The 13,056-nt window shown below is 48.2% G+C and overlaps 1 protein-coding gene across 13 annotated transcripts in view; it reads left to right on the top strand.

Annotated features, from left to right (window-relative positions):
- The window catches only part of MYH10 (myosin heavy chain 10), a 134,093-nt gene that overhangs the window by 101,550 nt on the left and 19,487 nt on the right, over positions 1 to 13,056 (top strand). For all 13 annotated transcript variants that reach the window (XM_033422869.2, XM_033422872.2, XM_033422868.2 and 10 more), the window contains 9 exons: positions 562 to 631; positions 720 to 880; positions 1,898 to 2,006; positions 2,111 to 2,242; positions 3,104 to 3,310; positions 7,131 to 7,268; positions 8,124 to 8,247; positions 9,527 to 9,698; positions 10,770 to 10,982. In XM_033422869.2, coding sequence (XP_033278760.1) covers positions 562 to 631; positions 720 to 880; positions 1,898 to 2,006; positions 2,111 to 2,242; positions 3,104 to 3,310; positions 7,131 to 7,268; positions 8,124 to 8,247; positions 9,527 to 9,698; positions 10,770 to 10,982 — 1,326 coding nt within the window. The remainder of the gene's footprint in view (positions 1 to 561; positions 632 to 719; positions 881 to 1,897; positions 2,007 to 2,110; positions 2,243 to 3,103; positions 3,311 to 7,130; positions 7,269 to 8,123; positions 8,248 to 9,526; positions 9,699 to 10,769; positions 10,983 to 13,056) is intronic.

The raw sequence follows: 13,056 nt of genomic DNA, 5'->3' as shown, positions 1-13,056 counted from the left end.
TGTGGCTCACAGGCTTAGTTGCTCCGCAGCATGTGGGATCTTCCCAGACCAGGGCTCAAACCCCGTGTACCCTGCGTTGGCAGGTGGATTCTCAACCACTGCGCCACCAGGGAAGTCCCCTTCCTCCTGTTCTAAACAGAGGCCCTCCAAGCATTGCTCTTACAGCCTTCTCTGTTATCTAATAAATGCCTACAAGTTGACAGTGACTCGACACGCAAAGAGCCAGATTCTGCTTGCATCTTGAGGATGTGGACATTTTGTGGGAAATAAAAAACAGAAAGTTTCTAAAATCACCATGCTTTTGATTCCTCTCCACCACAACTTCTTAAACATGGTCTCTGACTTGGGAGAAATGAGTGCATTTTCGTTTTGCTGCTGCTTTTAAGAGATAGAAACTAGATCTGCAGAAAACCTCAGATTATCAGCTGGTCATTTCTTTACTCTTCACTCGACATGATTGCCCATCATATCCTTGCCTCTTAGGGGAAGCAGAACTCATAGTTAGTAGGTAAACATTTCCACAGATTTTTACAAAAGGCTTTTGGGCTGCTTTTCTTACAGATACGAGATCCTAACTCCAAATGCTATTCCTAAGGGCTTTATGGATGGCAAACAGGCTTGTGAGCGCATGGTAAGCTCTTCTGGATTTTTCTGGTTCGTGGGCTGTTGACACAATCTTTCCTGTAGCAAAAATAACAAACAGACTCTCTCTCTCTCAGATCCGGGCTTTAGAATTGGACCCAAACTTGTACAGGATCGGACAGAGCAAGATATTTTTCAGAGCTGGAGTTCTGGCACACTTAGAGGAAGAAAGAGACTTAAAAATTACCGATATCATTATCTTCTTTCAGGCTGTTTGCAGAGGTTACTTAGCCAGAAAGTAAGTGGGAAATCATGTATTAAATGCTTAGAGTGTGTGCTTGTGCTAATAAGCATGTGTTCTGTGCTAGAAATACGAGAGCGCGGGAGACTTGAGGTCCCTGTCCTGTGGGACCGAGAGCCAGGTAAGCAGATACACGTTCTAAACAAGGATACAAACAAGGGGCCAAGACAGACAATAAAGGGGTCCTGCTTCAGCGTGGGTCCTCGGGGAGGGCTTCTCTGAGCCCGTCTGTAGATGAGAGGTGTCAGCAGGAGGATCTGCAGGTCCAGTCCAGGAGGGAAGGAGGAGAAAGGGTACCTTAGAAAGAAAGAAGGATGTTTCTCCTGTGACACATCCAAAAAGGAAGGAGTATCTAATAGAGGATGGATGAGGAGCGCAGCAAAGGGAAGGGGAGAGCAGGGCCTTGTTCACACCCGCGTGCGCGCGCGCGCGTACGGACGTGTGTGTCTGGGGGTAGGTGGCAGGGGCCGTTTCCGGCAGCGTCTGTGAACAGAGTGCCAGGTCCCGTGACAGGAGTTGAGGTGGACGGAGCAGGCCCGCCATCCAGCAGGGACGTGGTCGTGTCCCCGATCCCCAGCCCAGCCCACAAAGAACATTCCCTCTAGGAAGTCTCCTGTGACAGCAGCTGTCAAAGCCAGTTCTCTCTTATTTGCTGTGGACTGAACGTGTCCCCCAGATTCGTGCGCCAGAATCTGATCCCCAGTGGGATGGGGTTTGGAGGTGGGGCTTTTGGGGTGATTAGTGCATGAAGGTGGAGCCCTCACGAATGGGCTTAGTGTCCTCATGAGCGAGACCCCACAGAGCTTCCTTGCCCTTCCCCCACGTGAGGCGACAGCAAGAAGAAGCTGTCAGTGAGGAAGTGGGTCCTCGGCAGACACGGAATCTGCCGGGGCCATGATCCTGGACTTCCCAGCCTCCAGAACTGTGAGGAATAAATGATTGTTGTTTACAAGCAAAACAAAACAAAAACAAAACCACAGTTTTCTTTAACTAGTTTTCCTGCCTCTTCTTCAGGGCCTTCGCCAAGAAGCAGCAGCAGCTGAGCGCCCTGAAGGTGCTGCAGCGCAACTGCGCCGCGTACCTGAAGCTGCGGCACTGGCAGTGGTGGCGCGTCTTCACCAAGGTGGGCGCCCGGCTCCCCCTGGGGTGGCACGCACGGGACCAAGAGAAGCCCAGGGGCGGGGAGGTGCAGGGTGCGACATTCAGTGTTCAATGTCGTGAACGTAGGTGAAGCCGCTCCTACAAGTCACTCGCCAAGAGGAGGAACTCCAGGCCAAAGACGAAGAGCTGCTGAAGGTGAAAGAGAAGCAGACGAAGGTGGAAGGGGAGCTGGAGGAGATGGAGAGGAAGCACCAACAGGTACAGCTCACCAGTTCCCGCTCAGCCCTGAAAGAAGATGCGCGATCCCGCGGATAGGGACCCACCCAGTGAATTCCAAATAAACAGCATCTTACTTTATGTGTATTCATAGACGTTTGAGCACAGAGGTAGCAGATGTATTAGGCCAAGCATTGGGGTATATATAAACTGAAATCAGCCTGAGCTCTTGCATTTTTGCCTTTGTCACCCTTTGGACACCCAGATGATCAAGTTTGCTATCAGGTGTGCGTTTAACACCGGTGACACTTCTCCTGGTATTAGCACCTTCCTGTGACTGCTCACAAGGGACCTAGAAAAAAGTAAAAGGATGAGACAGTACAAGGCACCCCGCTGCCTGTTCTCCAGCCACAGTGGTCTTGAGTCCACATCCCGTTCTCAGGGAGCCGTGCTTCATGGACAAAGCAGAGACTCAGGAAATGTTTGTAGTCGACAGTGATAGGACTGATGTGTTCAGGGCCAAAAAGTTTTAACAGTAGAGGCCAGAATATCATTTGATACCAGATGGCTTCAGTCACCATGAACTTCATAGCATTTGTATAATATTTCTCCTCCTATTCTTTGGTCCCTTTGTGAATTACCTTAATAGTAAGAAAGGGAATTCTTTCAAATAGCATGAATTTAATATGTATTATTCAGGATAACCTTTTTCGTTGTTGTCTCAAGTTTTCACCCAGCTTATTTTGCTAGAGCCGAAGATATATTTGAAAGTTTTGCGAGTGACGTTATGTATTTTTAACTCCGGGTTTCTTGGGCGACCTGCACTGGCCACTGGAGTCCCAGTGACTGTCTCTTGTGCACAACCGGCCAGTCATAGCACCGGACGCTTTACTGTGATTGCAGCTGCTGGAAGAGAAGAATATCCTGGCAGAGCAACTACAGGCAGAGACTGAGCTCTTTGCTGAAGCAGAAGAGATGAGGGCAAGACTTGCCGCTAAGAAGCAGGAATTAGAAGAGATTCTCCATGACTTGGAGTCTAGGGTTGAAGAAGAAGAAGAAAGAAACCAAATCCTCCAAAATGAGAAGAAGAAAATGCAAGCACACATCCAGGTATCTGTGATAAGCTTCATTTAGGATTATAGTTGGGGTTTTCCAGATGGATCTGTTGAGTGAAGAGAGGCTCTGGGTTTGGATTCTTGTGTCCACTGAGGAGCAACAGAAGCCTAAGTAATAAGTCGTTTCTCCCCACCGCCCCCACCCCTTTAAAAGATCACTCGAAGCACACATGTAATAGATTCCTCCAAACGCAGATTTGTTATTTTGAACAGGAATCGTTTTTATGTTCTGCTGTGGCATCTTAGAGGATGCGTCCCAGGGTCTGCGGGGACGGAGTTTGTTCGTTGTGTTCTCATTAATAATTCCACTGCTCACTCCATCCATTAGAGACACCTACGAGGTGGTGTGGTTCATAATAAATGCTCAGCACTGACGCAGGAGGTGGCCAGGAATCGGAATAAAACACTTAGCCCTTCCTGCTGGTAGCTACTTTCTTATTGAGATCCAGCTGTCCTCACACGAAGCGCGGTTCTCTCTGATTGAACACCCAGATGAGTGATGCAGACGACAGTGATTGTGCCTGTGCCCTGAGACTCGTTCTCCGTGAGTCCCACCCCAGCCTATCCAGTATGGCCTTGAGTGTCAGGGTGTCTGTATCTGCCCCCGCTGCTTCATGGGTCCAGCACCAAACTTTCTTTCTTCCAGATCTCTCCCTTAATTTTATCCCCACCACTTGGCTTATCTTTGCAAAGCACAGACATTTCAGACATTTCTCAGAACCGCAAAAGATATCATATTATTTCCTTGGCAAATACCCCATACAATAAATTGTCCAGGCCCTCTCCGTTCTTCAACACAAACAGCTTTCCAGTATCCCATAATAGGTTGGCAAAATATCACGAAAGCTATAAAAAGTACACATTAATCCAGCAATTCTAGTTCTAGGACTTAAAGCATAAATCAGTGGAAGCCTACTAATTATCTAACAATAGGGGATTCTTAAACTACGGTAATAATATACAGTTATAAATTTAAAAGATGTCTATTTTTATGGGTATTTATAATACATTAGTAAGGGGACTTGCAAAAGAGTATACACAGTAAGGTCTAACTAAAAGTATATAACTTACAAACTGTATGATTTTTATAAGGGGACGTACAGAAGATCTAGAATAATAGTCACCAATAATAGTGAGTTCCGGTGGTATTATCAACAGTTTTGATTTTCTCTTTTTTTTTTAAACATTTTATTTTTATACTGGAGGATAGTTGATTAACAATGGTGTGATAGTTTCAGGTGTACAGCAAAGTACTTCCGTTATACATATACATGTATCCTTTTTCAAATTCGTTTTCCATTTTGATCTTCTCTTTGTTTCAGAGCATGTGCTCATTTCAGTGATAATATTTTACTCACACAGGGTAAGGACACCCAGAGTCATCTCCAGTCTCCCCAACCTACTGTTTTACGCTCCACGTTTTAACAACTTCACATGACATGCTTGCATTACTCTCTTTAGAAAACAAGCATTTCCTTGTAAGAACAGGGTTTGTTGTTGCTGTTTGCCTGTTTTGTTTTTCAGTACTTTGCACTGTTATCTTAATATCTCCATTGTAAATTCAAACACATTGTAGAATATTTATGGTAATGTTATTATTAAATATTTTTCCCCCTCTTATGGAATATCTGAGATTCTATATTAACTGCATGGCTCTTGGGAAAACCCAACCTTGTTGGTCTCTTGTCCTCCCCACCCCCCCGCCCCACCCACACAAGTGAGGCTTTCAGGGATTTCTGATCTGTCTCCTTTTCAACCAAAAACTACTAGAGCTGTTTTTGGGTTTTGTTTTGTTTTCAATATTAATTCCCTGATTATAACACTATATTGTAGAATACCCAGAGAATATAAAATCGCACTTAGAAGTCTCCTCCCACCCATCATCCCAGTAATCCCTATTATTTTTTTGCATATATTTCTGAACAGATATATGTGGATTCATTTATTAATTGAATTACACTGGACCCACTGTTCTGTTCACTGCTTTTGTCACCTTAGGAGTGTGCAGTGCAGGGATGCAGTGGACAAAATCCAGACTCTGGGAAACTGTAGGACAAATGACCTGTGGGGTTCTTTTGGGGGTTTTTTTGTTTTTGTTTCTGTTTTTGTTTTTGTGGTACGTGGGCCTCTCACTGTTGTGGCCTCTCCCGTTGCGGAGCACAGGCTCCAGATGCGCAGGCTCAGCGGCCATGGCTCACGGGCCCAGCCGTTCCGCGGCATGTGGGATCTTCCCAGACCGGGGCACGAACCCGCGTCCCCTGCATCGGCAGGCGGACTCTCAACCACTGCACCACCAGGGAAGCCCTTTTGGTTTTTTTTTTTTAACAAATAAATGGTGAGAAAAAGGGAGGAGAAAGAAATTTAAGAGAACCTAGAGATTAAAGCAGTCTTAAGGGTCTTATCAATCACAGTGTGTGAACCTTATTTGGATTCCAGTTCAAACAAGTGTATTTTTAAATGGTCTTCATCTTTTAGAGATAGAGCCTGAAGGTTTACAGGTGAAATATGATGTCTGGGATTTGCTTCAAAATAACGCAGTGGAGGAGGGAGAAGCTGGGGGTTTAGAAGTGACCACTGACCATGAGCTGATGCTTGTTAAGCTTGGGCTGATGCATTTGTGTCAGGATCACCATGCTACTCTGTACTTATATGTGTGTTTGAAGTTCTTCACAAAAAAGGTTAATCTTGTGCAGAGGTTTCATTACAGAATCGACCGTGATAAATTATTTAGCCAAAATTACCCTTGAAAGTTTTTTTTTAACCTCTGTGTTTATGAGCTTTTATTATTAATTTTTTTAAATAAATTTATTTATTTATTTTTGGCTACGTTGGGCCTTTGTTGCTGTGCACGGACTTTCTCTAGTTGTGGCGAGCGGGGGCTACTCTTCGTTGCAGTGCACGGGCTTCTCTTTGCGGGGGCTTCTCTTGTTGCGGAGCACGGGCTCTAGGTGCGCAGGCTCAGTAGTTGTGGCGCACGGGCTTGGTTGCTCTGTGGCATGTGGGATCTTCCTGGACCAGGGCTTGAACCCATGTCCCCTGCATTGGCAGGTGGATTCTTAACCACTGTGCCACGAGGGAAGTCCCTTGAAAGTTTCTTAAACTGGCCATATATTGATTTGTATATACAACTCTGTTCTGTAATGCATATGTTTATTAGCTACAATAATGTAGGGTATGAAATAAAGAGAAGCATGTTATAGGAAAACCATGTGTAAACTCTGGAATCCCACCCAGTTTGGCGATGCACTCGTTGTGAACGGCACGGCACGCCTGACCTGAGACAGTCCATTCTCGCCAACCTGTACTGTTTCCATGGTTGTTTCTGAGTTGTCTTTCTCTTATGTGTTTGATGTAGCTGGACTATATTATTCAGTTTCCCTGTGTTACTACTATTCTAAAGTATGGATTTTAATAACTACACATTATCCCATTTTACAAATGTACCCACTTTTAATCACCAAGACTTTTTTGAAGTATGTTCATAGTTCCTCAGTGTGATAAATAACACTTTGCTACAGGTCTTTTCAATATAAATCACATCTGTGCCTTTTCCTGAAACCGCTGGTTTAAAAGAAATGCTCTTTTTCAGAGCTGCTCTATTCTTCCATGTTGGCTTCTAGAAGGACTGACCCACTTTGTACTTAACCTATAGTGGACACAAGTGTCTGTTTCACATAATTACATTTTATATGTTTAAAAATAACCCTGCCATTTTGAAAATCAAACACTGGCCTTTCATTTTGACCTTGCTTGTTAGCATGTGTAGAATTTCGTAGAGAAAGTGTGGAGACTGACCGCATGTACTTCTCCCCAAGGACCTGGAGGAGCAGCTGGACGAGGAGGAGGGGGCTCGCCAGAAACTGCAGCTGGAGAAGGTGACGGCAGAGGCCAAGATCAAGAAGATGGAAGAGGAGATTCTGCTTCTCGAGGACCAAAATTCCAAATTTATCAAAGTAAGAGACTATTTCCATTTAAGAGCTGATTTTATTTTTATTTTTTTAATAAATGTATTTTATTTATTTAGTTTTGGCTGCATTGGGTCTTCGTTGCTGCGCGCGGGCTTTCTCTAGTTGCAGCGAGCAGGGGCTACTCTTCGTTGAGGTGCACAGGCTTCTCACCGCAGTGGCTTCCCTTGTTGCGGAGCACGGGCTCTAGGCCCGCGGGCTTCAGTAGTTGTGGCACGTGGGCTCAGCAGTTGTGGCTCGCGGGCTCTAGAGCACAGGCTCAGCAGTTGTGGTGCACGGCCTCAGTTGCTCCGTGGCATGTGGGATCCTCCTAGACCAGGGATCGAACCCGTGTCCCCTGCATTGGCAGGCAGATTCTTAACCACTGTGCCACCAGGGGAGTCCAAGAGCTGCTTTTAGAATATGGAAAATACTTGTGTCAATGCTCTCACTGAAAGTGGCTTCAAACAGGAAGTTCTCAAGATTTCAAGTTCATTTATTCAGTTTTCTAAGTCTCTACAGATTTATAGTCGGTATAGATTTCTAAAGGCAGAAACTATTTAATTTTTTTAATCCACCAAACATCCTTTTAATCCCTGAGATGACTGAACGTGGACATTTTGTGCCCTTTGGACACTCACCGACGACTTGTTCCCATCTGGGCGGTAATACATTGAGCACCGGCTGCGGGACTGCAGGCCAGGCGGGCGGGCGAAGCTCTGGAGGGTCCTGAGCCTCCTTTTCCTGCCTTTGGAATATACGGTCTGCTGGGGGTGACAGTGCCAACGTTACTTGTTTTCTAAGTAATAACCAAACCCACTTGTCATTTTGAATGCCTTTTCTGAAGCCGTTTTTCCTATTCAGGAAAAGAAACTCATGGAAGATCGCATTGCTGAGTGTTCCTCTCAGCTGGCTGAAGAGGAAGAAAAGGCAAAAAACCTGGCCAAGATCAGGAATAAGCAGGAAGTGATGATCTCAGACTTAGAAGGTGAGTGTTGGAGGCTAGAGAAATTTAGGGCTAGGACATGTGAGCCTTTAGATTCTACTTAAATCAGAACATGCTGTGATAGAAAATGTACATGGGGACCGCTCATCAGTTTGGGTTCAGCTATTAAAATAGCCCTCTTATATGGTGTCGTCATTTGCCTAGTCACCCAGTATTTAGTGTCTTCAAACGGCACTAGATTATCTTTAAACTTTTAAAGATAGGTCCTGTAGTAAAGTAGATTGCCCTTTGGTGGACACAGTTGGGACGTAAATTAAGTTTGAGCTGTACAGGCCGTTAAATTTGTATGTGTTTAATCTAAATGCTGCGTCGAGGTGCCTAGGTTTCCCTTCACGAAGGGACAGCTGCTGACACAAAACCTGACAGGGACAGGAGACTCTGTGCATGGTAGCAGTGTCTCACTCTGATGGCCCAAGTCATGTCAGCAAATGCTAGGATTTTTGCAAAATGGATCACTGCCTTCTGCAAAAGAAATAAGAAAAGAGGGTGGAAGTGGGAAAGAGCCCAGAAAACCTTCCCTTTGACCCGCAGCTGGAGACTGGCATCGACAGAGGAGGAAGAACCTGGCTCTTAACACCCTGCCGGCGTGTGGTCGTTTATAACGGGGAGAAAATGAGTGGTTTCTAAAACAATATTTAGGATTTTGTTGTCCTCGTTGTTGTCAGCCTGAAATTCTTTCCCTAAACCATTCTTACCTGTAGGCGATTCTTCTGGGAAGGGTAGGTAGGCCTGTCCTTTTCTCACCTGACTGTTGGGCGGGTGAGGACAGTGTGTGAAGGGAAGCATCCCGGCCCTAATTAAGGAATCACTGCAGGATTCAGAGGGCGGGCGGGAGAGATGCCCACACTCTGCCCTCTCGCCCTCAGGGCTCAGGAACTGCAGTCTGGCTTCAAACCAGGGACTCCCGGTGGAAGGGGAGCCGGGGGGACAGGAGTCACCTGCCACCCCGCCTCTGCCAAGCCCTCTGCGATCCCGGGCACAGCACGGAGTCCAGGTCACTTTGGCTCTGAGAGCGGGGGCCCGCTCCCTGTGGAAGGATGTCCTTAGAATCCTCCCAGTTTCTTCCTGAAAATCCCATCCTCCTACTAATATATCTCGCCTTCGGTTTGATCTTGATGGGTTTCAGGTGATGGAGCGGTTGGCAGCGACGTGCTTTAGAACGCAACGGCTAATTTTCAACTTTAATCAGTTTACTTTTTGAGTTTGTCCATATGGAATGACATTCAGTGTGTTGAAGGGCTTCTTGTTTCTTGCCCTAAAGAGCGCTTAAAGAAGGAGGAGAAGACCCGCCAGGAACTGGAAAAGGCCAAAAGGAAACTGGACGGTGAGACCACAGACCTGCAGGACCAGATCGCCGAGCTCCAGGCGCAGATTGACGAGCTCAAGATCCAGGTGGCCAAGAAGGAGGAGGAGCTGCAGGGCGCCCTGGCCAGGTCTGCGCTAGGCATGTGGCTGGAGGGGGTCCCGACAGAGAGACCCCGGGACACCGACGTATGGCTTCCTCGTCATTGGGTGTGACACGGGCCTGGGAGACCAGGGAGCATGTGTGATGGGGCAGCCAGAAAATCTCATCAATCCTTCTTGGTATTTACACTTAAAAATCACGAGTCATATCATGAAATCCTTGAAAATTCACACCTGAACCAACAGTTTTAACCATATCAAATGCTCTGGTTTCTGTACGTTACAGATTAATTTCAATACGATTTAGAAGTTTAGAGGAAATCACTTTTCAGAAGTATTCCCCCCTCTTGTAGCACGATTTGCTACTCAGTCCTAAACCATTCAGTTACAGAATGTCAGTCATATATAGTAAATACATTTATGCTAATATTTCATTTCATTCCTTTAACCAATAACTATTTGGTTACATGGTCATAGGACTCAGTTTAATTTATAATTTATTACAATCAAGAAAATCTTATAACAAATTCTTCTCTGCCTCTGTCACTGTTAGTCTTTCTTCGGCCACTTACAGAGGTGAGGGCTGAGACCCAGAACTAAAATTCTCCACCTGCTCCCATGTGTCAGCTTCCCCTCCCTCATCTCAAACTTCCCACCCATCCCCGGTCAGAACATCCACCCACATTAAATCACACGTGAGCAAAAAGATGCACCAGAGGATAGAGGCGGCGTAGAGTGGAGGGTGTGAAGGTGGCGGGTCTGCTTCCACTTTGTTCCAAGAACTTCTCTGAATTTGCACATTTGCCGTGGGCTGGAACCAATCTGACGGACAAGACCGCTACCTTGAGCAGTGTTTTAACTAGAAGAACATTTGCTTGAGAGGGAATTTTTAAATATTATAATCATTAAAGTGAGATGGTCCTACCTTTTCACGGAGAACTTTATTAGCCCTTTGGACAGGACCCAGGCTCCATCCTGATACCAGCTCTGGGCCTCCAAGCCGTGGGCCGTGGGCTGGGGGTGGTGTCTCAGGGTCTCCTTGTGGGAAGAGTCCCCGGGCGCCGGCTCTGAGCGCTTCCCGTGCCCGGGTGTCTCCGCAGGGGTGACGACGAGACACTGCACAAGAACAACGCGCTTAAAGTCGTGCGAGAGCTGCAAGCCCAGCTTGCTGAGCTGCAGGAAGACTTTGAATCCGAGAAGGCTTCGCGGAACAAGGCGGAAAAGCAGAAGAGGGACTTGAGTGAGGAGCTGGAAGCTCTGAAGACAGAGCTTGAGGACACGCTGGACACCACAGCAGCTCAGCAGGAACTGCGGTGAGTGGGGGCAGGGCAGAGATGCTCGTCCTCGGGGAGTGGGGTGTTTCCTGTATGCTGTCACTTCGAGCATCCTCTCTCCCTCCTGGAAACAGTGGCACGTGGAACAGTAACAAAATCTCGGTGGTTAGAAACCAACCGCCTGTAGGTGGAAAGCACAGGGCGGGTGGATGCACCCCAGCCAGGTGCACAGAGGGAGGTGTGATCAGAAAAGCCCCAGGTATGCACACCTGGCTGGAGGGAGAGTCACACCTGAACCAAGTAAGGGGGGCGCAGGGACCAGAGGGCTAGAGCGGACAGACACAGAAACAGGAGGAGATGGGGCTGTTTGGGCATCTGCTGGCTGCAGCAATTGGTCTGATGAACAGTGGTGAGGAAACAGATGAGGAGGAGGCCCGTGTCCACAAAGACAAAAGGACAGGTGAGTGCAGGTACCCACGTAACAGATGGGCCAGCCGCCGAGCGTAGGCAAGAGGAAAGTGACGAGCGCAGCCAGACACGACCCACGGGAAGTCCCGGGAGAGAGAGCGCAACTAGCGGTGAGCAGGTGGGCTGCCTGAGGCCCCTGCTGGCCTCCTGACCGGCTCCTCCCTCCTCAAGACCCAAGCTGCCGGGCGCGTGAGGCCAGCCCAGGAATCCCCAGGCTGCCTTGGCGGGTAGACCTGGCTGCTTGCACACGCACGCACCCCCACACCCCTGCCACCTGTCCCAGGCTGTGCGTGGTGGGAAGGGGAGCCTGCCCCCGAGAAGGGGGCTAAGGGAAAGCCTGCAGCAAGGCGAGGGCAGTAGGGGTCACTTACAGAGGCAGGTGGGTAGGGGCGTGTGCCCGTCAGGTTCTGGGCCTGGAGAGAAGCCGTGCCGAGCCGTCAGGCTGAGGTCAGACAGGGGGTGTCCGGAGCGCTCAGTGCTGAAGAAGCGGAGGAGGTGAGCCTGATAACGGGCGTGCCAGGGACTTTGCCCGCTAACACGCAGGGCCTCAGGGCAACAGGAGGGTGTGTCCCCGCAGAGCCACCCGAGCCCTCCCACCCGCCTCCACAGAGCAGCTCTGCTTTTAGCAGTTTTAAGTCCTGGCCTTGGCTTTAAAATACCTGCTTTTTAAATATCTGGAAACCACTGAACTGTGGGCTGGAACCCACAGTGTAATGATTAGACTTGGTTGAGATAGCCTTTCTCAGCTGAGCTTTCAACCACGGTAGAAAAAAAGGTTCTGCTCACTTCTTCCCTTCAACTCTTGTTTAAAAAAAAAACACGTACCAACGATATGCGCTTTTTTTTTTTTTTTTTTGCCACACTGCACGGCTTGCAGGATCTTAGTTCCCCAGCCAGGGATCAAACCCACCCTCCTTGCATTGGAAGCACGGAGTCTTAACCAGTGGACCGCCAGGGAAGTCCAGTATGTGCATATTGGTTAAAACCGTGGATGTGCTCCAACACAGCACTCCCTGCTTCTGCTGGTGAAGGGGTCGGATGGCCTGCAGTTCCGACGCGTCAGGGGAAATGGTGTTGCTATCTGGTAGATGGGGGGTGAACTGAAGTAACCTTGATGGAGTCTGTCCTGTCGGGCTGATGCTTGGATGCCGGTGCCCCTCCCCCACCTCCAGCATCCATCCCTTCCTCTGCACGGAAGCTTGCAGAGGACAAGGCCAGACCCCCGCACGCCTTTCCCCTCCAGTGAACGTGTGGCCGAGCCAGGCTACACCACCGTGACTCTGGTGGCTCCCTTTGTCTGGTGACCTGCCACCACGCAGCTAGCAGCCACCTGGGCCCCTTTTCTCTTTGCCGCAGCTGGTCGCAGCCCCTAGATTTCGCTTCCTTGTAGAGAGGAAAGTGCGCCCACACAGCAATCAGCATATACGTCACTGCTTTGACTGGCCACGGGTTTTAGAGCAAGTTTGCCAGAGTTGTGCTGCAGAGTGATGGGAAAGTTACTGCTCTCTAAGCTCTGGGTGTTACGGCAGCTCTCGGCAGGAGTGGTATTTACCTTAACTGGTTTCAGTGTTAAGCTGTGCGCTTAAATTAAAGGTGGCGCTCAGCCCCACTTTTGTCGGGGTGCAGTGTCCCGCCTGATGAGCCT

This window comes from Orcinus orca, chromosome 19 (assembly GCF_937001465.1).
Source record: "Orcinus orca chromosome 19, mOrcOrc1.1, whole genome shotgun sequence".
NCBI lineage: Eukaryota > Metazoa > Chordata > Mammalia > Artiodactyla > Delphinidae > Orcinus > Orcinus orca.
Note: the sequence above shows the minus strand (reverse complement) of the source record. Positions and strands in the feature narration are given on the sequence as shown.